Genomic DNA, 26,248 nt, shown 5'->3' on the forward strand with positions numbered 1-26,248 from the left:
CTTTCAAAAAATGTAAACATTTTGTCATCAAAGTCTTTGTTTATACCACCAACATTTCATACATCTTGTTTTCTCGCATCTTTGCTTGAAATTTCCTTTTCGCTTTTGTCTTTTTCATATTTGTTTTTTCCATTTGATGTCACAGTGTTACCTATGGACTGAGTTGCCATCGACGGTGTCGGCTCGGTTTTATCAGCTGTGGCACTTTCTATGTCTTTGTCTGTGACAAGGTCCTCTTTGTCAGGGATTTTTTCATCTTTTGTAATATCAGCGTTGGACATCCCAAGAAACTTATTCTTCCTTGAATAGTGTCTGTATGCCCTCTGAATCACTGAAGCTGATATATCCTCTTGCTTGCGGCGAAGTGTTGTTGTGATGGGCTCGTATGACACTTTGGAGGGATTTGAAGACATGAAGCGCTCCTCCATCTGCCCCCTAAGAATATCCATCTCCCCACTCTCACCAAGAACACGTTTTGTGAAGGCAAATAGGATATCCAGGCAGTGAATACGGTCCCCACTCACAATTGGGAGATCCATCGAGATAAGTTCGATCTTGTTTGGCTTTGCAATGCGTAGCGGCGGGTCCAGAGCGTCTGCAAAGTCTGAAAGCATACTGCACCTCACAAACTGTGTTGCGCGAGGATCAAACCTTTCCCAGACCTGATAAAACATTTCAAAGTCGTCCTCACTTAATGGGTCAGTACTCTCCTCAGTGGCCACGCCAAAGTTTTCCAGGATTACTGCAATGTACATGTTCACCACAACAAGGAAGGAGATGATGATGTAACTGACAAAGAAAGTAATTCCCACAGTAGGATTTCCACAGTTTCCTATAACATTCTTACTACCAGGATGCTCCATATTATGATCACAGTCTTCGTCATTACTGTTAAGCATGGGAGCTAGAAGGCCGTCCCACCCTGCTGATGTGGTGATCTGAAACAAACAGATCATGCTGTTGCCAAATGTTTCAAAGTTGAAAAGGTCATCAATCCCTTTTTCCTTCTTTACATAGGCAAAGTTTGACATGCCAAAGATGGCATAAATAAACATCACCAGGAAGAGCAAGAGACCAATGTTAAACAAGGCAGGAAGTGACATCATTAAGGCAAACAGGAGCGTGCGGATTCCTTTGGCACTTTTAATAAGGCGGAGAACACGGCCAATCCGAGCCAATCGAATGACCCTGAACAGGGTCGGTGAGACAAAATACTTTTGTATTATATCTGCAAGAAACATACCTGAGGGATAAAAAGGGGAAATTATATTACAAATTACCAATCAACCAAACACACCAGCAAAATAAATTTGCATGAGTTAGACAATGAGTAGAAGCAAATCATACCAAGGATTGATAGAATGACAACGATGAAATCAAATATATTCCATGCATTTATGAAATAGTATTGACGAAGAGAGATCATCTTCAACAAACATTCCCCAGCAAAGATGATAATAAACACTAGGTTGATCTGTCTGAGAGCCTTATCTTTTGCTTCTGACTGTTCAGCTGTTTCCACCATCATGGTTATCATATTCAGGACTATTAGAACCATGATCACAATGTCAAATGCTTGTCTTGTGGTAAAGTCAAAGATAAATCCTTGAATCTTGTTCTGAAACACACACACACACACAAAGCAGAAAAAAAGACAATTGTGATATAGTGAAAAGAATTCAGATTAATAATTTAATTCGTCACATTCATGATACATACTGATGGCCTGGGAATAGGTTTTTGTGGCTGTTTTGAGCCAAGCTTTTTCATGGCATTATAGTATTTTTTCTGGTCTTCAGTCATAAAGATGTCTTGGCCTCCAAAGTAAAGAAAGCACATGAGTCATGTTAAATTGCAGCAAATGCAAATATAAAGTGGAATTTAGAAAAAAAAAGGAAAAAAGGTCTGATACTTATCTTTTTTTTCTGCTGATTGAAATTGTCGATAATGACACCAATAAAAAGATTGAGAGTGAAAAAGGCTCCCAATATGATGAAAACAACAAAGTACAAGTACATATATAAGCTGTTTTCATATTCTGGTTGATCATGTAGCTATAACAAAGACACAAAGCAGAGAAATTAGAACGTGAACACAAAGTGAAGGTCCTTCACAATACAGTTGTAACTGATAAACAAAACTTTTGAGTTGATATTACCATCTCTAGATTTCTGGAGTACACGGGCACAATGAAAATTTCTGAAAATACAATATAGCATTTTCTATTTGAAAACAAAAGATTCTAAGAATATTCATCCTGAAAAAAATTGAGTTAATTACAACCACTTTTCGATTTCCTAATGAACTCCTGGTTTGCACTGTGGATGGAACTTCTTGATCTACTACTTACCTTCTCAGAATTTTTTTTTTTTGTTGTACAGAATTAGTATATCTTTCTATTAAATACTCTAAACAAAATAAAGAATATTTATTTACTTTGTTTGGAGAGTCCACGGCAGCATACATGATGTCCATCCAGCCTTTAAATGTAGCCTGGATAGAAATAAATACAGAAAATAAATCAGCAGGTAATTTTGAAAATACATATGTAGGGATATTATTGGACGCTTTGTTATCCAGTTATTATCTCTGCACTTACCACTTGCAGCAGTGCAAGGTATCCCATTCCAACATTGTCAAAGTTGACTTTGAGGTTTTTCCAGCGAGAAACATTTCCCAGTTCATCACACTCATTTTTGTTTTTCACTTCTGATGGTAGGAAAGGCAGATCTGTGGTTTTGTTGACGCAAGAGTGGAATTTCCCAGCAAATAAGTTGACTCCCATGATGCTAAAGATAAGCCAGAAGATGAGACAGACCAGCAGCACATTGAAGATGGAAGGAATGGCTCCCAGTAGGGCGTTGACAACCACCTGGACATACACACACAGACATAACAGGCCAGTACAGATTTTTTTATTTGACTACTGAAAACAGAAACATAAATAAGGCCTAAAGAAATCATGTTAGATAATGCAGCACATAATATCCAAAACAATGTGAAAGAGATGCAAAGTAATTGATGCAAATGAAAAAAGTGCATTAAAACAAAGAAATTCATGAGCCACCACGTGATTAGAGATGATCATCACAGCTGTGTTATCAAAGTGGACCACAATATGAAAGGAACCAATCAATACATGCTTTATTGATTTCAGCAGCTGACAACCTTGTGTGTCTGGTTACATAAGTGAACCTCAGTTTAAAGGTTCTGCTGGCTTGCAGGTTTTTCACCAAACACCTGATTTAAATGGAATAGATCTCCCAGTAGATTGTTGTCAAGTTCGGCATACAGATCAGGTGCCTGAAGTTTGAAACATCTAAAATCAGCTTTGGCCCCTGTAAACTTGAAATGGACATCCATTATTTAGAACACAAAGGAGCTAAAACATTATTTTTTGCTGTCTTATAACAAAGTTAGTTGTTCTGACAATTATCAAGAACAATTTTTTTCATCAGCTCCACAATAATTTTAGCTTCTTATGAAGAATAAAAGCTACATAAAGTCTCGATTTTAAAACTCTGTGCTTCTGACTTGTATTGATAATACACTGGCATCATTATTTTGAACATTCCAGGTGCAGTTCTTGTCCTGCAATATTACAACTGTGAAAAACTGTACTTCACAACCTTTAAATTAATTGCGAAAGTTAATGTCAGTGGACCAAGAGACAAGGGGCTGTTGTGTTCCTGACTGTAAATTACTCTATGTTGGTGATATTGTGGAAACTGAACTTTATTTGCTTTAATTAAGTGAAGGCTGTAACCATAAAATAAGAGTAATTTGATCAGGGACAAAAACAGATCACAATGTTGGGTGTTGTGAATTTTTTTAAGATTGTAAGAGTGTTTACAATAGCTTTTGGAGAAAACTGTTATATTTTGCAAATGTTTGAAACCACTTTGTTTTTTTTAAATAACTTTTGATAACTTACTATAATGAGTTTTGTTTTCAAGTGTGGATTGTGAGTAAATGCAGTTTCAATAAAATGAAAAGATAGTTCTTTTTACTGTTTCAAGTCCATCTACCTGCCAAGGGACCTAAGATGGAAATAAATAAAAAAAACAAAGAAAAGAAAAAGCAGGATTCATCTTTAGCGTGGATGGGTAACTCCGTCTTCAAGGGTTGCAGTTTTGCATGTGCTGGGAGTTTCACTGCTGCAACACACCTGACTCACAGCAATGGGTATCTTGACTTAAAACTCTGCACCAGTCTGCTAATTAAGTCTGATCAGGAGTTACCCACCCATGATTTATAGTTATACTTCCTACATCAAGTACAAATTTTATTTACTCGGATCAAATGATACTCAAAATATTCCAAATTAACATGGTTCATTTATAATATTTGTGTTCCTTAAAACATGTTTATATGCTAAACTGAGTTACAGATCACTTAGCAAACCAAAAGAATAAACCCAAACAAATTCAGACAAAATAAATGGTGGTGAGACTTTCGTATAGACTGAAAATGATGAGAAAGAGAATAAAACTCAATCTCAGTATCTTCTGTAGTAACTCAGCTAATACAGAAGAGAAATTATAGCTGCAACAGTTAGCTTGCCTGGCCTGTCACAAAAGCACATTGGCTGCAGATGAAGGCAGGTATGTGATGGATGTTTGAATATTTCACACTACAATGCCTAAGAAATAATATCTCTCTTGGAATTACATGGCAAGGGGCAGTGCACTATTACTCAGAATAGGTGAGGATAATCAGTTACTCTTACTCTCATGCCCTCAAATCGTGACAGGGCTCTTAGGGGTCTCAGAGCTCGCAGAGTTCTCAGAGACTTGATTGGCCCAAGCTCAGAAACCTCCATAGCATTGGCCACCAGGCTGACAAGAGAGACCTGAGACACAGAAACAGAAATATCAAATTATAAAAAGCATCAGTCAAACAAAAACTGTGAAACAGATTCAAAAGAGGAACACTGGAAACACAAAAGACAATAGATAATAATCATGAGATTTGTAAATCATTGTTATTTTTTATTTTATTTTTTTTTATTTACACATTACTCAGTGTCACACGTTTTGTGGCTAACGGCTGTGTTTGTCTCCTAGTCAAGTTCTGAGGCAAACAGGGCCAGGCCATGGTAATCTCCATCTTTTCACAGAAAAAGGCTTCTGCATTTGAATTTTCTGGTAGCTGCGGTTCTTTGAGGAGTTTGCATGTTTTCTTTAAAACACAGCTGTGTGGGCTTTTCCCTGCTCCTACAATCCAAATATATGACTGACAGGTACTACTTTAAACCGTCCTGCAAACTATTGATCATTTTTTTTTCTCTTTACTGAATCATTGCATATAATGCTCCCCCATAAAATATGGCAATTAACACAATAAGTTAAAGTCTGTTTCGGGAAAAAAACAAAGGTGTTCAAACCTACGTCAACAATGAGGAAGTCCAACCAGCACCATGCGTTTGTGAAGTACTTGGTGAATCCATATGCCACCCATTTTAGTAACATTTCCAGAATGAAAATGTAAGTGAAAATTTTGTCTGCAAACTCCAGAATTGTTTTAATGGTCTTTCTGCTCTCAATCCTGATGTCTTCAACTGCCTGATAAGAAATAAAAAAACAATCAGTCTTTAATTGAAAATAGTACAATAAACTTAAGCAATGTTAAATCAATCGTAAGAAATTGTCCTAAAGTAATTTTAACTGTACTTTCCGTAGGACAAGAATAAAAAAACTTACAAGTGCTGCGCTGCTAAGTAGGATCATGAAGATGATGAAACTCTCAAACCAGCTGTGCTCCACTATCCGGAAACAGGTTTTCCTTAGTGTCCACCACACCTTCCACCAACCCACATCCACATTTACTTGACAACATTTAAACCTTTGTACACAGCCTAAGAGGAGGAAAAATGTGAGACTGTGGGTTAGATGTGAATTGCACACAGCTTAAGCCTCAGCAGATGAATTATTTGATAGTCGTGTTCACCTAGAGGAAAGCAGGCGTCTGGTTCCATAGCTTCTTCTAATTCAAAGTCTATGGAGTCTGCTCTCTCTCCACCTGGCAACCCATCCACTGTGCTTCCCTCAGAGAAGCTGAACTGCCCATCATCTTCTATAACCTAGGGATTAAAACCAGGTTGCTGATTGAGAATGTTTCACACTTTCTTTTTTGTTCCATTTTAAACTACCAGTTTGTAGTTGAGTAAATGTTATAAGACTTAGAAGATATGTTAAAGGATTCCCACAAAACAGATTTCCATGTACTCTTATAATGACTTGTTTTAGCTGTCATCTCCCTAATTAGCCATTGGATACATAATCAATAAATCACACACAGAAAACATCTATGATAAGAGATTATTTGAAGCCTGATGGTGTTGTATGGCTTTCTGCAGGGTGTGCCTCCTAATAGCTGGCATGAAAAAAAAGCCTGAATGTCTTCCTGGAGAATGCAGCAATTTGTTGTCCTGGGACCAGCTAATGCAGTGCAGGCAGAGATGTAAACATGTTACTGCAATATTCCGGATGCACAAATGTCAATGTGATGATAGCTTCTGCTACTCCTTTAATCCTGCCATTCTGTTTCTGTAGGAAGAAAACTATGCTTGTGCAAAATGCTCAATTAATTGTCAGCTTAGATAAATTATTTTGTTTAATTTAGAATCCGATTTATGGAAAGGTTCTTTTTTTAAGTAAGTCAGAAATCATCTTAAAATTGCATCTTTGTTCGTATCATGCTTAAGCACACAATCAGCTATTAATTCATAGACTTTGTTTGGATACAGAAAGGAACCAAAATATTAGAAAACTTAGCAGAGCAAGATATGGTCATTAAAGACTGTTTGTAAATGAGAAAGTATATAAATATATTCTGAAGTCTCCTAATAAGTTCAAAATATTTCCATAGAACAACGAAGTAGGCAAAATGACTAAAGTCTGAGAATAAAAGAATATTCAAAGAGAATTATTTTTTATAACAATCCAAACATGTCCAAATGTACATGAACATATGGTGCAAAGAGACTGTAACAGTCACATTAGAGGCAGTGAGCGGTGTGGAAGTGTTTCTCATTTTTTCTTTCACACTACGAGCTTTTAAAAGATGAAAACCACAGTCCTCTTCAGAGAAAGATTCACTGCTCTAGCACTTAGCCTTAAATGGTACGTAATGTAATCCACACACTGTGTTTTTCCTGTCCATATGGTCTATCTATCCTTGGTATACGGATCTTCAGAGGAAACATTATGACACATGCTCATATCTCATTGCGATGACTATAGACTGAGAATGAGTTTCACCTTTTGTAACAAACATCCTACTTCCTTAAACAAGAGCCTCATAAACTTATAAGATTCTTTGCATTTCTGAAATAATCATCTAGTAATATAATTCATGAGAATTATTTTTAATACGGCATTATTTCTAATTCAGAATGTGAAGGTGTTTCACTCTGTGTTGCACCACTTTGCAAGATTTTTTCTCTTGTTACATCTGCTGAGTGTCTTTGTTAAGTTTGTTAAGTAAATTTAATGTAAATGTAATCAAGAAGAAATAAAAAAAAAGACGAATCTGCCAACACTAAAGTCAACATGTGTTCACTGAAAAGCCAGTACTGTGCTGAAATTTGATCCCCTACATCAGGGGTACCAAGTCCAGTGCTGCAAGTTTACTATCCTGCATGTTATTCAGCGCTGCAGAGGCCTAGTAATGAGCACAAACATCGGCACCTCTGCCCTACAATATCCAAATAAAATATTTCAAATATATATATATATATATATATATATATATATATATATATATATATATATATATATATACACATACACATGTATGTATGTATGTATGAATACAATATATGTATGTGTATTTACCCTTTCCTACAGTTTGGGAATTGAAAAACTGTGCTTAAGTCAGAATTAAGAATCTTTGCATTCAACAGACAAGCTCAGAGCACGCAAGAAAATGATGAGACATTCAAACAAACTGACATATGATGTTAAAGTCACATTCTCTGTAACAAAGGCAAATAAGGAGAAATGAATTTGACCAGTCCAACATGGATTCTTACCACATGGCAAACAGGTAAGTCCGATGAAACGCTGCTAAAGTCCTCCGTGTTGAGCATTTCAAAGTCAGACTCTCCCACAGCAATAGGAACAGTAACAGTCACACTTGGGTTGTTGATAAAAGACATAATAGAATCATCGCTTTTGCTGGAGACTATATACTTGTCTCCACTTTTGTCCACTCCAGTCACCTCCCCATTTCCATTTTTGATGACACTATTTATCCCTAAAGGTTTGTGGAGCTCATCCAGGGATTTGTGTTCACTCTTTCTTTTCTTCTCATTCCTCAGACATGAGCTGCTGCAGCAACTTCGAAGCGTCGACTTGATGGAGGCAATGCCTCTGTGAATCCGTCCCATGGCGATCTGCAAGTTGTTCATCTCGTTGTCTTCTTCTATTGCTGCCAGATTGTCTGCACTAAATGAACTCAGCAACAGGGCCAGGAACAGGTTCAGCACCTACAAGATAATTACATCAATTAAAATAAGGGTAATCTTTGATCAACTGTGACTGAATGATATTAAAAACGTGCAGCTGTGAAACGGCATGCTGGATGGTCATCAATTATCAAATCAAGCAACACTGAAAACATTAGGATGATGTGAATTCATGAATGGACTTGTAGAAGATGTGATGTACCACAAGATTCCCAATAACCATGACCATCATGTAGAGAATGAGGCACTTGGCAGTGCCAGCCACTTCCATACAGTCCCACATGGTCTCTATCCACTCTCCACAAAGCACTCGGAACACAATGAGGAATGAATGGAAGAAGTCATTCATGTGCCAGCGAGGCAGAGTGCAGTCTTCTGAGATTTTACACACACAGTCCCTGTACTTTTTTCCAAACAGTTGCATGCCGACCACCGCAAAGATGAAGACAATAATGGCCAGCACCAAGGTCAGGTTGCCCAAAGCTCCCACTGAGTTGCCAATTATTTTAATGAGTGTGTTAAGAGTGGGCCAAGATTTAGCCAACTTGAAAACTCTCAGCTGTGGAAAAGAAGAAAAAAACAAACAAAAACCAAATAAGTTTATTATTATGTTTCTATTCTAACAACACATACATGAACATTTTGGTTATGATGTATGGTTACAAAAAAAACTAAGGAACTATTAAAGCCATGCTTATGCTAATGAAGACAAACAACTCAATGGTTGTTAAATATTTCTTTTGTTGAAAGCACAATGTTTATTCATGCATTTCTACAAAAATGTACAAAGGCATGGATATAAAAAGTAATGAAATCTCCTTAGACAGTTATGTCCATAAAAATGTTTCAGGAATGCTGATGTGAAAAATATACTTTAATGTTTAGGGCAGTGATAGGGAACTCTGGTCATCAAGGGCCACTGTCCTGCAGGGTTTAGATGTTTCCCTGCTCTAATATACCTAATTCCAGCTAAACAGACCTGACAGCTAGTTGTCAAACTCTATACAACAAATCATGTGTACTGAAACAAGGAAAAATCTAAAACTTGCAGAATAGCAGTCTAAAAAAAAATAATCAACCAATAATATTTAGTAAGATGGAAGCAGTCACATGACCTCTTCTTGAAAATGAACTATACAGCCCCAGATGCCATAATAATAGAAATAATTTTACGTGTCATTTGCTTTTACTTTGAATATTATTCAAACAAACTTTATTTATTAACCAATAAAATATGACAAACTGATTGTACAACAAGAGAATAAAATCATTAATGTTTCTGGTTTTTTTGTTGAGGTTTTTTTTTTTTTTTTTTTTTTTTAAATCTATACTTACCAATCGGAATGATCTTAAAACACTCATGCCACTCACGTTAGCCAGACCTAGCTCTATCAAGCTTAAAGTGACAATGATTCCATCAAAAATATTCCATCCCTCTTGGAAGTAATAGTATGGGTCCAATGCAATGATTTTGAGAACCATTTCAGTCGTAAAAACGCCAGTGAATACCTGTAAAAAAAAAAAAAAAAAAAGAAAAAACCAATACAATTTAGAATAGAAAATAATAATTCCCATTAATACGTACACCCCCCCCACACACATAAATCATATATATATATATATATATATATATATATATATATATATATATATATATATATATATATGTGTGTGTGTGTGTGTGTGTGTGTGTGTGTGTGTGTGTATAATAAAAAAAAAAATCATGCTCATTATTAGAAAGTTGGCTTACTAAATTGCCCACAGTCAGCATATTTTTAAACTGTTGATCAGCTTGATAATGCTCCATCGACATGAATAATGTGTTGAGCACAATACAGATGGTGATGGTTAGGTCGGTGAATGGGTCCGTCACAATCAGTTTGACCACTTTCTTGAATTTTAGCCACAATGGACAAAACTCCCAGATGAGGAATGTTTCAGCAAAACTGTACCAGCAAGGAGGGCACTTCTGCCTGGAGTCTTCTAACTCTGATAATAAAAGAAAAAAAAAATATTTTTTAGGTATGTAAAAGCATTATTTTAAAATCAAAGGCGTAAAAAGTCTTTTAAATTCATGCCATGGTGTAGAATACCTACCTTCCATAGTGCTGGTAATGGCACTTGCTATACTAAAGGCTCTCTGTCGGGCCTCTGGGCCTTCAAGAAAGTCTTTAAACTCCCCCAACGTTCCTCCACTGGTCTGTCTGTATTCCGAGTCAGTAGTGTCAGCCTGGGCATAAAAGTCAACAAATTGTAAGTTATGAATAAACAACAGTACTATCATAAATATTTTTAGTAGTGGAAGTGAGTATCAAAAATATCAAAAATATCAAAATTAGAATTTTCACATGAGGAGGTTTTGGTAAGATACAAACCATTTGGTCAGATGGTGAAAGCAGACTGATAAGTAGACCCAGTTATTTGAGATGATTTTTGCAATTATTTCAATTGTCAACATCAGCTAACACCCGAGCAGTCTAAGTCAATTAAAGCTGCTGCTCCTGTATGAATTTTGACAGTAATGCAGTCAAATAACCACTTATGCTAATACTTAAGACAAGCTGGACTCGCTGCTGTCTTCATCCTAAACATCAGGTGTTGCTACGGAGACACTGCTGAAATAGCACTGAGAGAAGTTAAATAGGAGGCGTATTATGCATAAACATATGTGACTACTAACAAGCAAGCATGTCTGGGAGCAGTGTAGTGTTATTACTGTGGGGACTAAAACAGTAAATGTGGGAACCACATGACACTGTCCCTTGTGTCAATCAAAATACCATTTAAATGTGACTGTCATATCATGCTGAAAAGTCCTTGGTGTGATGCTGCAAAACCAAAAGCATGTCCAAGTGTACGGTATTGCCTAGTTGGTGGCAGTTAGTATATATTGTACCAAAATCTGTGTCATACACTGGTCATTAGTGACTCTGATTGTTAAAGGTCAGTATTGGCATTGGTCAGGTAGAAAAGCCATCACTTAGGGGGCATTGTGTAACATTTTCTGGTGATTACTGGCCAAAATTGATGTTTACATCTATGTGTTATTACTGGTGTTACAACCTCTGCTAATAATGACATTATTTTAAATTAAATTTTAGATTTGTTTACACATATAACTGGTAAGGCGGTATAGGAAGCACCATGGCAGTCATCTTGAAACTACAGAGGGTAGCAAGTGACAATCGCACCAATGGGAAATAAGAACCTGTTTTCCCTGTGAGTCATAAATACACAGCAGCAGTGCAGGAGCCATTTTTACCATTGCCAATAAAGTGGAAAAGGGCACTGAAAAGGCAGCTTTCAAAAAAGTATGATTGGCACAAGACTAGCCTTCCCCAAATGGATGGAGCTCAAGAAAGAGAAACATTTTAAAAAGGCGGTTTGCAAAGAGTTCTGATTGGACAAAGGGTGCAAGTTATGTATTGACGTCTACTGGAAATAAACAAAGTTTGCTCCATGCTTCTCATCTTTTCAGTCCTAACTTGTAAAAACTACATAATAGGTACCAGTTTCGCTGTTATTTTTATGATAATTTTGAAGTACCAGATTGATTCGAGCATTCCACTTCATTTTTTGCAGCAACTGAGTTAGAAAAGAAGGATAGACTATCAAAGACGGGAGTAAAAACAACGCAGAGATTGACGCGAATGAACTTAGAGTGGAATAAAGGTTTACATGACAGAGGAATTAAACAGTTCGGAATTAAAATGCAAATAATCCAGCCACTTACTTCGGAATTAAGTTTAATTCCGAATAGACTTTTGCATTAGGATATATGTGCTTACATGGTCATTTTTCGTTAGTTTAAAATGGAATTAACTTTAATTTGGAATTAAGAGGAATTAAAACTCCCATGTAAACATAGCAAATAAATGAAGTTTATAAAACCTTCCCACCAGCTTTTAGTCTTTACGTTGACATTTAAATCAAATCAAATCAAATTTGATCTAAAAAGTGCTTTCTCTGACAAAGTCAACACAATCTGCTTTCTATGTGATAAATATCATCCCTAATTAGTTAATTCATTGTTATTTCACCAGAAAAAGCATGTTTTCCTGAGGTCTAAAAAGAAGTTTTTCTATGGCATTCAGAAGGGTTTTGGGACTTCAATTAAGTGTGGATTTTATTTAGACATGAAACAAAAAAATAAACACCGGTTCAAGATTTTAAATGTAACAACTCTGGCGCAAACTTTTAGATGTCAATTACATTAGAATGCTTTGTAGCACAGAACGGACATTTGACTTAAGGGTTGAGGTAAAAGTATTGGGAAGCGTATCTTATGGCTTAAAATTCATCCATCCATCTTTTTTTCCTATCCTATCCTAACACCAACTAGACAAGAGGCAGGGTACACCCTGGAAGGGCTGCCAGTCCACAGCAGGACCAACACAGAGAGACAACCATTTGCACTCACAAATTCAGACAAGTCAAACTAATATGCTGAAAATTATTTAGTATCCCACAGAGGGCTCTGATTTTTAAAGTCAAAGTCCTGTTGGAACAACAAACATTTTCCAAAAGTTTCACATGTCAGTCTGCTCAATTGAGGTTATGTTGAAGAGATCTTGCGAAAATATACAGTATGTCCAGTGGTTATCGTTACTTCTTTTTTGTAAACCTCAAAATAATTCAGAAAAACTATCTGCCCTGTGAAAATCTCAGAGCATTTTCAACTCTTCACTGTGCTTCATATACTTTCTTATTTAACTGCCAATTTGTCATCCTGTAAAGTCCATTAACTCCCATGAACTTATTAGACCATGAAAAATAAAAACATATTAAACATATTTAAGCCTGTGTGTAGAATCTTGCTTTTCAGCAGCTCAAAGAAACCATGTCAGGCCAAACCCAAGCCCAATACTGCTCTGGCAATGGGTGTATGTAAACTTAAAAATGTGCTTCTTTGCAATACTATCTTTGACACACTATCCTCCTCTAAAGACAGTAGTTCATCAAGATATGAATGGCTGCCTATAACATAAATCTAAAAGTTTTGTCTGACTTCAGTCAGGTCATTAGAACCTTTACATTAGGGCTCTGAACAAGTAAAAGAATCATTTGAAAAAAAAGAGCATATCTTACATTGTTTCCAGTGGAAGCCATGTCTACTGTCACTTTAGGCAGACGGAATCCCACAGCTGGTGATGATGGGAGTGAATTCCCATCCACCAGAGACACAACTCCATTGAAGTCTACTGAGCTGTGCCTGATCCCATTGGGTTGAAGAAGGAGATGAGGCAAGAAGCTGCACTGACTCATACTGCTGCTACGTCGATCACACCTTCGGGAATGAAACAGGGATCCTCTCTGACTGAGGCTGTCCTCAAAAATGCTGTTCTCATCATCTGCAAACTCATTTTCTGAGCCCATATCATGTGTTTGGCTTCGGAAACTGAAAAGGCTGGTCCTGCTGTTTCGTCTGGATGAGTGCAGGGGTCCACGGAAACTCAGAAAGGACTGGGAGGAAAAGACATTGTCCAATGATACATGAGGATCAGAAGACAGAAAGAGTGACGATGACAACAATCCTCATAAGCACAAACAAAAACGAGACTTCAGGGTGAAAAATGATGGTGATGAGAATGGCAAGAAAACTGCTCAACATAAAAGTAGTGATGGATGTGAAAAAGATGATCATGATACATGTCATGGTGAAGAAGAAGATGATAATGATGATGGTTTATGGTCATATTGATGATAACCACTGTAAGATGAAAATCAAAGAATAATCCAGATTATGACCGAATGAGACCTTGAGCGGATGAAGAAGCAGAAGAAAGAGGGAAGTAGATGATGATGATGATGATGATGATTATGATGATAATAATAATCAAGATGATGTAAAAGAGATCACAAAATCTTTTCGCAGCTCAAGAATATGAAGAAAACTTAACAAAAGCATACAGTGGATAATAAGAACAAACCCAAATGAATATTCTTATTTCCTGAGATTGCAAACTCAGTCTGCTTTCAAATGACTAAAAATCCTTGTCAAGCTTAGGAATGATTTTACTGTCTTATGAATCTTCTTGTATTACCTAAATACAGAGAACACATATCAACCTTCCTTTAAATTAAAAATCTTCCCAGACTGCAACTTTGATTTTAATTGACAGAATCAATATTAATTATTAAAATTGGGTTTTTGTGGCCCCAGAAGGGACATGAATTACAAGACTGCTGGTGCTTAACAGACTGTGGATTCACAGTACAGACAAATAAGAATAAAATAAGTTTAAAATAAGTTTACAATCAAATAAAAGTGATAAGAGATTACCACCTTTTCCTAGATAAAAAAACTACTGACAGATGTTACTGCACCTGGTGTGTGGTTGCACATTTGATGTCAAGGTTAAGCTGGTTTGCTTCCGAAGAAAAACGGCAGTGTGGCCCATTTATACCATCCCGTGAATCTGATTTAGGGATCTTTTCAGCCCCTTTCCCCTCTTCTTCTTTTTTTTTCCGTTTCCTGTTGCGTCTCTCTTTGGCACTTTTGGAACTTAACTTGGAAGCATCAGAGGAGCTCTCGGTGCCACCATGTTGGCTGCTGGCCTCTCCACTCTCTCCTGCAGCTGCAGTTGCTATTGCCTCATTGAGGAAAGACAAAACAAATGAGAAAGTCCTCTAAAAAACCATTTAGGACTGGACAGAGAAGAATTGAACTCTGCTGTTATAACTGCCAAACAAAGTAAACACATAATAATACACTGATTGCAACTGAATAACAACTGCCCTGAAAATTCACACCCATCCGTATGACCAGGTATTAATACACCCAATGCTAACAGAAACACTGTTCAAAAAGCAGAAGTTAGTCTTATTCGATGGAAGATATAAACAGATATATTCTAACAAGATGAAGTAAAGGGATCATAGGTAACAACTTACCTGAGCATCCTCTTGGTGTTGTCTCAGCTGTTCTAGCATGTTCTGGAATTCCTCTTCTTTTTCCTTAGCTTCCTTTATGCTGGCCTGGCTCTGCTCCTCATAGGCCATCGCCACGACAGCCAAGATCAGGTTGATTAAGTAAAAAGACCCAAGGAATATTACCAAAACAAAAAATAACATGTAGGGCTTCCCAGCTGCTCGCAGAGTCTGGAAAGAAAATAAATAAAAAAAGGTGTGATTATATTTAATGTAATAACTTTACACCAGTTTATATTGGTTTATCTGGTTTTGATAAGAGAGGGACCGTTTTCTACTATTATTCTTTTTTTAATGATCATCTCAAAATAATGAGTTGATTTTCTCATTATCACAGAATAACAAAAGCTGTTTTCATGGGAAAACTGGATCGTTTATGACATCTCATGAAAACAAACTTAGTTTTATTGCAAGGCCATAAATGATCTTGTTTCCCAAAGAAAACAATTTTTGTTACATTTATCAACTGGAAAAAGAAATATAGCTGTTCAGGGTCACTCTCAGCCTTTGCCAAGCTTGATAGAAGTATTGGTCAGTGATGGATCTGACATCAATGTGCATCTATTTCTGGCTTAACTGTACTGAGGTATTCCAGTTCAGTACAACTTTGTACTGGGAATCCCCTTGAACCTACCAGTTGAGGTGTTGGGAGAGAAGAAGAAAATGACTAATGGTGCTTATCTATATTGAAGGACAGTCCCCCCCTCCCCACCGCCCCACACCCCCACCCCTTTAAGCACTTCCAACCCCGAAGAGCTCCTTCAGTGACTGTTGCATGAACCCATGAAGGGGTTATTGCCAGCTCTTAATTCAAACAGCAGTGAGACTGGAAACCAGCACTGCTCCCAGTAGACTACAAACACACTAAAAAAATCCAATATAAATTATTTATTTATTTATTATTATTATTTATTTATTATTATTATTATTATTATTATTATTAGTAAGTAGGCTTCCCAGGGGGGGATCACCATGAATAGATGGGTTCTCCCCCAACTTCCTTCTGGAATCCAAAGACATGATGTTACCACGAGAAAACGGTGTTAAAAATACAGTTAAACACAGTTGCTCTTGGTTCTGTATTCTCAGCTCCTGATTGCTTTTTATTATTTCTGTGTACCGGTATTTCAGGTATATAATAATGAGGAAAATGCCAAATTATATCCGCATCTCTATTTGTCTTCGAGCAATTTTTGTGAGAAATATGTCCACACAAGCAGGATGAGCTCGTCCAAGACTGAATAAACATAAAACCTAAATCAATCCACTATGTTGCTGTTTCCCTGTTGGCTTGTCCCTCTGAAGGGGTCGCCACAGTGAAACATCACTCAGGTGAATTGCCATATGTTTTAAGCTGGATGCCATTCCTGTTGCAACCTTCTGCAATTGTCCAGGCTTGGGACTGCAGTGTAGGGGAGCAGGACTCGAGCCGCCGTCCATCAGGTCACAAGACAAGAAACTCTACCACCTGAGCCGCTGCAGCCCCCCATTAAATTGATCCACTATAATAAATTGCATTTAATGTGACGTTAACTGCAGTGACACCATCCAGTCAATTTGTCTTTTTTGTTTTTGGTTTTATGTGCAGATTTACTAATTGTACTTTTCACTGATTGTTTTCATTCACAGAGGAAAACATTGTCTGTGAAAGTAACTAGACATTTTAATGCTGCTGATCTAATCAACCAGTCATATTTTCCATTTGGAACAGACAAATATCCTTTTTGATGGATAATAAAATGTGATGTTACATATCATTATCTAGCCAAGTTTAAAAAAAACTAATGACAAAAATCTATCTCTGTTTCATTTTATGAAGAGGATACAATGACATTAAAGACAGCCTATTGATAACCACAGATATCTTTACACAATATCCTGCTGTATTGACTTTTTGCTTTACTTATTAACATTATAATGCTAGCCACTAGTAGAGTCATGGGATACCAATTTGGATTTTACACACCATTCAAGACATATTTACCTAAGCTATAACAGGACTCCTCCCTCTCTCTGATGCACCTGCACTGCTTTTTGAATTTTGTTTGAACAAGATGCTTTGTAGATTCTTTTTACTATCGTTATAATAATGAATATAGGTCTCTTTAACACAGCTAATCCATCCTATTGATGTACTTATTTACGCTGGCATTCAAAACAAAACCTCCTGAATCGCACATCCAAACATATTTCTCAGAGTCACAAACCAGCCAAATTAAGCAAGAGCTAAAAATTGACTATAAAAGGTACATATACAGCTATGATAAAGACATAGTAAACAGTTCAAACTGTTTCATATAACTCTTACATTGTCAACATGGCTTAATACCAATCAATAACAAAAACCTTATAGAATATAGAATGAAATGAAAAATAAGTCTTACTGGGGATATTTGTCACTTTTACCTCACTTGTGCACTGAAGAAGTGCAAGATGTGTAAGTGTACATAAACTTGACTTTAACAAAGGGAAACAAAATAAAGTACATTAAAAATCCTTTAATCCTGCTCATTTAAGCAAATACTGTGTAGTATATCATAAAAAATATATAGTCTTAGTTCAAATACTATCCATTTACGATGAACAAGTATGCCAAACTATGTCTGTATGGATATTTTAAGATAACAGTTAAAAATCGATTTGCAAAACTTAAACAAGTTTAATTTCAACAATTTGAACATTTTAAAAAGCAAAGAGAAAAACAAAAATATAAATAATTAAAAATAAAATTCTTGTTGCCCAATCATGGTGAAGGGTGGAGATTTGTAGGCTTAGTGAATATTAATACAGTCGGGCAAGTTTGAGTTTTCCCTGCTGTTTCCAATGTTGAGACAATGCAGTCCAATTTCACTTTACACTCTGTGTCACATGCTAGCAACTGATATAAACACACTGGCCACATGCTGTGGTTATTTCAGCAAAGAAAAGCCAACAGAATATTGGAGAGGGACAGGAAAAAGTAAGGAACGGTCAGCATAACACTGCCTTTTACTGACTGGAGAGATCTCCTTGTTCAAGTTGGACGCATGATGGATGCCGAATTAGCTGTCAGTAAAAGGAGTTCACTGGAGATAATCAATAAAAGTTCGAAATGGCATCTTTCACGTACTTTATAGAATATTTTAGTGTGCATTTTCTGATGGTTTCTGTTTTCCCCACTGCTTACCTGCTGGTAGAGGTTCTCCCAGTAATCCTGTGTCATCAGTCTGAACAGTGAAAGGAAAGCCCAACCGAAGGAGTCAAAACTTGTGTAGCCATAGTCTGGGTTAGCTCCTATTTGCTTGCAAATATACCCCTCTGGACACTGCCTGCAGGAAAAGGAAAGTGTGTTGAAATAATAATAATAATAATAATAATAATAATAACAAAAAAAGCCCACAAAGGACTCTGTATGGTCCTATTTCTTCAGCAGCTGACTTGCTTACCCAGCTTCACTGCTGTTTCCACAAAGCAGTGGATCCTTTTTCCCTGGTAGGTAGTAAAAATTGTCTGAAAGTGGCAATAGGAAAAACAAAATCAAAGTCTGAACATCTGGGGAAAGTTTTCATCTCTGGTTTCTTAGGAGCAAATGACTGATAATGACGGCTGAAGAAAACAAGTGATGATTGATAATTGTTTTGTACATTGCAGAAGAATACTGTCTTTGCCGGAGCCTATATCTGTCAAAAAAAACCATCTTAGATGAAATTTTAGATTTACAAGCTAAATCTGTCATTTTCTTACAAATTAAATGTGCTGATCACAGAGACTAATGATAAAATAAGATCTATCCATCATTTAATGCCATCATTAAATGTGTTCAGTAGGAGAATTTTTCAGCTTTGCTAAAACAACAAATGGTGCACAAGGCCATGCATGTCCACAGCAATAACTCGATAGACGATTTGCTTTTGACAATTCAACTGGCTCCATTTTACAAACTGGGGGCCGTTTTATCTGTATATGGTCTGGATTAAAAGTTGCACTATGATATGACTTCTTCATATACGTACAAAATTAAAGAAACCAAGTCTCATTAGTGTTGACATTCTTTTTCATGTGTGCTTTACAATAAATGTGACTTAATTTTACCATTATTCCCTCAATTTAAGTTAAATTTCATCCAGGTCAAATGACAGATTAAGAAAATAAAAAGCTTACCCAAGTTCTTCAGAAATGGGGCATTGTTGCCTTCATTTTCCAAGACCTGTTTTTCAGTCTCATTTAGTTCCCGTAGACATTTATTTTGTAAATTGCCCCTAAAAAGCTGCAATCCCACGAGTGCAAAGACACTCAAGCAAAAAACAGTCAGAATCATTACATTCGCAAGCTTTTTCACTGACTGGAACAGAGCAGCAACAATGGTCTTCAAGCCTGCAAAACACAAAATCCTTTATTAAATTTGATGGTAATTTCTGGTCATTTTTCCAGTTAATTTGAACTTTACATATACTGCTTACTGTAGAAGTAACTTTCATTTAGTTATTTAGTGGAGAAATTTACTCTGATATGTGTAGCTATTTAAGATGAGCAAATTAAACAGTTTTCCGAACTTACAGCTTTCAAACTTATCTGTGCAGTACCAGTAAAAGGTTTGGAGACACATGCTTTTTTTAAATTCAGTTGGCAGGTGTGTCATAATGTTTGTTAGTCTACCATATAAGCCTTTACTCCATCAGTTCTTAATAACATCAGATGACCAACCAGATAATAACTAGAAACAGCTATAATTTAAATAATAAAATAAAATTGCATAAGTATAAGAAATTGAAAAAAAAAGCTAAACTAACATTTTTCTTATTGCCCCACATCAGGATTAAATCCATGACCTTTTGCATTGAAGCACACTGACTTACTCACTCTGCCATTAGTACTCTTAGTTGCACCTTGGAAAAAGCGTTGAAATTTTTTCCAATTGGAATGAGAATGTCTTTTTTTTTCACTTCCAGCAGGGTGTAATAAGTGGGATTGCAAAAACATGTGCAAGGTTGAACTAAACTCCAGTAAAGATGTGAAAGACTTTTTTAATGTGTTTAAGATTTATCAAAGTGTTGAAATGTTGCAGGGAGTATTGTTGGAACAAATCCTTCATATTTAACTGTGACATTTGCTCCTTGAAGTGCGCAGCTGAGACTAATAGTTCACATTGAGCAGCCTGCAGAACTCCACGCCATCACACAAGCAACAGCCGACAAACAACAACAGAGCTATATGTTAAATGCTGCATTTCAACCCGTGCCTTGTATGTGTACCTGTGTATTCGTGCACAAAATGGAACAATCGCTGAGCTGACTTCCGTTTTGTCCAATCACTGGAGAGAATTTTAACATTTGGCAAAAATGGGAATAACTTGAAAAGTTTACATGTTACAAAGACCAAAAGTCATAGCACATATTTCCAGAATGAGCTGAACAGTTTGACATTTGAATGGTTGAAGTGAGGCAAAAGGTGTTGGAGGAGTAGTGTGCCAAACATTTTGCTGGAAAGACAATGGGGACGGGAACTTGATGAACCAGAGACTGCATACTGGTCTAGAGCTCCGAAACCCTGTTGAAGCAGTTTCCAGCTCGTTATGCAAAAACTGACCAATTACAGAGCTGAATTTTTGCAACATCCAATGCACAGTGGGTTTGAAAGACTTTCATCCAATCACAAGGCTGAATTAATTTTTGCAAAATGTTAAATATCTCAAAAACTACAACGATTTGAAATGACAAAAGTCATAGCACACTTTTCCTGAAGGAGCTGCAGGGTTGAAGATGTGAATGGCTGAAGTGACTTGAACGGCGCAGGAGGAGTAGCGTGGCAAAGTTGGCGGAATAATAATAAAAATGGCCAAACAGGATCTCAATAATGTGAATGCCCCCATGGGCATTCACATTAATAATAATAATAATAATAATAATAATAATAATAATAATAATAATAATAATAATAATAATAATAATAATAATTATTATTATTATTATTATTATTATTATTATTATTAATATTGTTTGCATTAAAATAGCAGAATATAAGATATTCTACTATACTAATATTATTATTATAATTTTTTATTTATCATTATTATCATTATTTTATTTTTTAATTTATCTTTTACTACCTTATATCTGTGATGCCCACTGTTGTAATGTACAGGAGTATATTTAGGATTGTGGGAATTGTTTTACTGGGAAAAAAAATTGGCAGCGTGTGTGTTATGAGTGTGAATAGTTGGCATCAGTGTTATAGGACGGAGAGATTTAGGCATGAGGGCTGTGCACTTGTTGTACTGCTCACCTGGAATAACTGAGATTGCTTTGAAAGCTCTCAGCACTCTGAATATGCGAAGAGCTGAAATATTCCCAAAGTTTACAAACTCAGTTATATACCTGCAGAAAAAGTTAAGCAGTTTTAAAATACAGAAATAGAACAACTGAAGTATTAGATAAAAACAACAATGGAGTAAAGTATGTAGGCCACTTTGGAGGATAAAATAGTAAGAACACGGTACTGTGATGAGCAGTACGATACCACTGAGATAAAATGAGACTGACAATTCCAGATCAAACAATTAGAGCCAATAACAATATCAACAACACTAATCTGTGTTTTCAGAGGTTGATTTTGCTAGTTGTTGTGCAGTGGAGATGAAATTGTATAAAAAGCACTATTAAAAACATGACAAAAAAAATTATTGTGTGAAACAAATTAAACATGTACTGCCCCAGTACATGCCTCAGTAGTTTGTCGAAGAACCAAATTTCACCAAAACAGCCTGGTATCACCTCCTCATACTGGTCACCAGCATGGTTACATTCTGCTTCATTCTTCAACCGGCATTAGTCACATGTTGGCTTATGTGCTTGTGTTTGTCACACTGGAATGAACCAATGAACAGCATGCCCAAACAAATCGCACAAGCATTGAGTTGGGTTGAGATCAGCAGTGTACAGTAAGTAGGTCATTCCATGTCACTCCCAAATTCTCGAGGTCTGTGGAAATGAGTGCTTTCATTTTGAAAGATGGAGTTTGGCTCGGTGTTGGCTGCGTATGGTTCTCCCACATGCAACTAAGGCTTAGGTTTATTAAATGAATACATTGTTAAACAGTAAATAGTAGGGCTCAATTATGGCAAAAATTATAATCACGATTATTTTGACTGAAATTGAGATCTCAATTATTGAACACGATTATACTTTTATTTTTTACAAGAAGATTTTTTTTTTAACATTCAACTGTGACTTTTAAAAAATGTCTTTAGGATTCCACATATTTTAGAAAAAAAAACCAATAACATGAAGCTTTTTCTTGACAAAGTGCAAATATGAATGTAAACTGAATAGATAAATATAGGTAAGGATTAAACAACGCTCTGCGTCGTGGTATTCTCAACTCCGCGTCGGGCATTATAATCATCTAACACACGGTTGCGAGTTTGTATTTTTTTTCTACGACATTTGCTGAAGTATAGGAACTATTTCATGTTGACCTGGATGTGTTTTTTTATGCCAAACAACCGCTGTCAGGTTACAGCGCGTTTATCTCAATCACCTGTTAAAAGACAGCTGATCTGAACCAGCTGATTAACGTGTTGCTATGGTAACGCCCCGTAACAGAGGGATATTACAGTGTTTAACTCGCCGAATTACCTGTGCGTTTATACAAAAATAATGCAGCCAGTTGTCACTGAAAATGGTATAAACTATGGTGTTGTGAACTTCCACAACCTACTGTAGTTATTCTGAGTCTGGCTGCCTGGGAGTGCTTTTGGATGGTGAAAGACTTCCGCTGCTCGTCCTTTACAGTAACTGCAGAACAATATGTGCCTTCAAGTCAGTCACCAAAACACCAGAAAAGCCTCTAATAACTCCAGTAAAAGTTGCTAGATTTGTCGCGAGTCGCTTTCAACAAAAAAAGTCACCAGATTTAGCGAGAGTAGTGTCTGAATGAAACCAAAGCGGCTGTTGGAGGAGTTTACAGCACCCTGCTGCAATGCCAGTGACGCTCGATTAGCAACTGAAGACAGCAGGAGAGGAAACTGCAAAGAGAAAAATAATCGCACCCTTTCATTTTTATGATCTTTGAAAAACCAGATCGTAATTGAGATAAAAATCCGATTAATCGCCCAGCCCTAGTCAATAGCAGAATAAGCTATTAGGCATTGGAAGGGATAATCTGGCAAAGGAATAATAAACCAAACACCACTCTTTACTTTTTTTGCTAAGCCTATCATTTGTTGAAATGTTGTACTTACGCCATGACGATGACACAGAAATCCAGCCAGTTCCAGGGATCTCTCAGAAATGTGAACTTTCCTATACAGAATCCCCGAGCTAAAATCTTTACTAGCGATTCAAAGGTGTAGATTGCTGTAAATGCGTACCTGTTAGGAAAAGAAATCTTATTTATTCTGCACAGCACAAATTCACACTGCTTATACAATTCTGTGTACATGATTGGATGAAAACTTACTCCACATTCTTTGCCCAGTCTGGCGGTTGACTCAACGTCATGAATACACAGTTAGTGAGGATAGTGCACATGATTACCAAGTTGAACAATGTGCAGGCAGTTGTCAAGGAACCTGATGGTTTCATGATGGAATTGACACTTATCTTTGTGTGAATAATGTACATGCAGGTGTTGAGGAAATTTCAAATGCTATACCTTACTTGTATTGACTTCATATGTGAAGCTCATATGTTACCTTTGATACTTATATTAACTTTATGTATTACTCTTACTGCTCATATTAAAAGGCCTCACTCTTATGACATTCCTGAGGTTGAGGTCAGTGTGACCTGGGTGTCTTCTTAGCAGAACACTTGGTCCACTTTTATCTTTGAACTCCTTCTGCTTGACGTAAAGCATCTGCAGTGCCTTTAGGGTCACAAAGTGTAGCGGTAAAGCATGGTGATAGGGATCAGTATTTCAGGGGAATTTCAACCTGCTAAACATCTAGAGATGGACTTCTGTCAGGTGAATTGTACCATAGTCTGCCAGGCACCAGACTCGGTTAAGATTGTATGTGTTAAAGAGAACAACAGATTTACCACAACCATTGATAATTTTGTCACTAACATTTAAAAGAAGTTGGTTTTTTTTTTCTTTTGCAATTTGTGGACACTGTTCATTGTTACTCAGTACTTAAATAACTATGTTAATGTTTACACTTCTTTCACACTCCTCGTCGTTTGGCTTTTTGAAATGTTTCCTCAACACAAGTAAACTCGTGAATTTGAAATTTGTGTCAATACATAAGTGAGTGGAATATAAATTGATTTCCAAAGAGCACAAGATTAAAGATCAATGCTATTTGGAAACTACAAAAGAGATGAGAATTGGTACATCAATCTTAGTGGACACTACATATTGTATATGTGTTTCATGTTTAATTTGATACCTTTTGAAAATTGAAACTCTCATAACAGGAATTCACTTACATATTTACTATAACAGAACTGTGGGTTGCTCAAACATTGTTGTGTCTGAATACATCAAACAAATCTGCACTGCACACAGGTTACCCTATACATGTGTTTGAACGCTGTATGGACACACAACTTTACCAACTTTATGCTTATGAGAAGAACATATTTTGAAAGGATATGAGTGTACCAGAATCTTGACTGATATTCTTCTAAGAGGATTGAAAGGGCTCAGGAGGTACAAAGCAGGAGCAGCATTGAAGCGATAAATCACTTTCCCTTTGTTTAATACTATAAATGTCTAAGAGAAAAAAGATATAGTATTCACACAGAAATATCTGACTTTATTACAGACTAATTTAATCAAAAGTACTTTTGTCCACATGCATTACACTGAAATATTGGAGACATTATCCTGAGAAGCTGTACGTAAGAATATTAATGTCAGATGAATTTGACATTGTTCTGACTCCCCAGTGGAAAGCCTAGGCTAGATACCCCGAGCACAAGGGGACTTACCTAACCTAACTAATAATGAAAAACTGTAACCCTGAAGTTCTCATCAAATTTTTAGAATTAATATTAAGGTTAAAAGTGAAACGAGCCTACTTTCTGATTTTTGTAGAATGGATCAATGTCCTCCAGCAGTGTCGACACCAAGCCTTTAGGAATGTCCCCATAGAGAAGCGGGAGGGGCTTGCCCGCCTCCAGATACTGGTTCCTTTTGAGGTCATTCTCATCTTTGCGTTTTTTCTTCTCTCCTTTGGGCTTCCTGGCAGCTTCCTCAGCGATCCGTTTCTCGATAGCTTTGAGGGACTCTCGAGTAAAAGGGTGGAAGCTGTCTAGACCTGGTGGTAGAAGCACTTCTGCCATCTTTTTATCCTGCACTTTCAGAGTGAACAGCAAGCCTCCAATGTAAGAAAGGCCTGAGGGGTCAGAACAGACAACAACAGGTCATGAACAGTTTAAAAAAAAAAAAAAAAAAAATGCTCGTAGGCTCCATTTTTGTGATGATTATTATTTTTGTTATGGATGTCTGATATTAATTTAAGTCCAGAGAAATAACAGTCATTTGACCAGCATTTTTTTTGCAGTCAGCATCTGGGGCTTCAGATGGGAAGTATGTTGCTCTGTTTATTTGTTAAGAGTTGAATAAACTAGTGAAAGGCAGAGCTGTATGGGTTTTTTTTTCCCACAGACGAAGCCAACTGAGCTAACTAAGTTTAACTCTGTCTAAGACAGTCTATTGTCGTTCGTGAGTTTATAAAGTATTTAAAACTCCTGTTAAAGATTAAGAAAATTAGGAAGATGGTAGATAACCACTACAAAGCTGACATACCATCTTGTTTTAATTAAAAAGCTTTATGTGATAATATGCTTTGACTGATCAGCAGAGTGCTACTGGCAAACTACTTAAACTGCTTTAAGATTAAATAAAAATAAAGAAAGAATTCAG

General features: G+C 36.6%; 1 protein-coding gene across 1 annotated transcript; it reads right to left on the reverse strand.

The window, feature by feature from the left end:
• Positions 1-56: 56 nt before the first annotated feature.
• On the reverse strand, positions 57-25,665 carry scn1laa (sodium channel, voltage-gated, type I-like, alpha; the record flags this gene model as incomplete). Its single annotated transcript, XM_079254704.1, has 26 exons — positions 57-1,243; positions 1,348-1,618; positions 1,720-1,817; positions 1,913-2,054; positions 2,437-2,493; positions 2,600-2,872; positions 4,730-4,852; positions 5,391-5,564; positions 5,703-5,857; positions 5,950-6,082; positions 8,036-8,491; positions 8,673-9,029; positions 9,806-9,979; positions 10,221-10,459; positions 10,568-10,700; positions 13,559-13,933; positions 14,798-15,064; positions 15,365-15,571; positions 18,567-18,708; positions 18,826-18,889; positions 19,541-19,753; positions 21,662-21,753; positions 23,619-23,747; positions 23,837-23,948; positions 24,973-25,093; positions 25,402-25,665. 26 exons carry the CDS (start codon positions 25,663-25,665, stop codon positions 57-59), a joined length of 5,958 nt encoding a protein of 1,985 aa, XP_079110830.1.
• Positions 25,666-26,248: the final 583 nt, after the last annotated feature.

The sequence above is a fragment of the Telmatherina bonti genome, assembly GCF_933228915.1.
Source record: "Telmatherina bonti genome assembly, chromosome: 15".
Lineage (NCBI taxonomy): Eukaryota > Metazoa > Chordata > Actinopteri > Atheriniformes > Telmatherinidae > Telmatherina > Telmatherina bonti.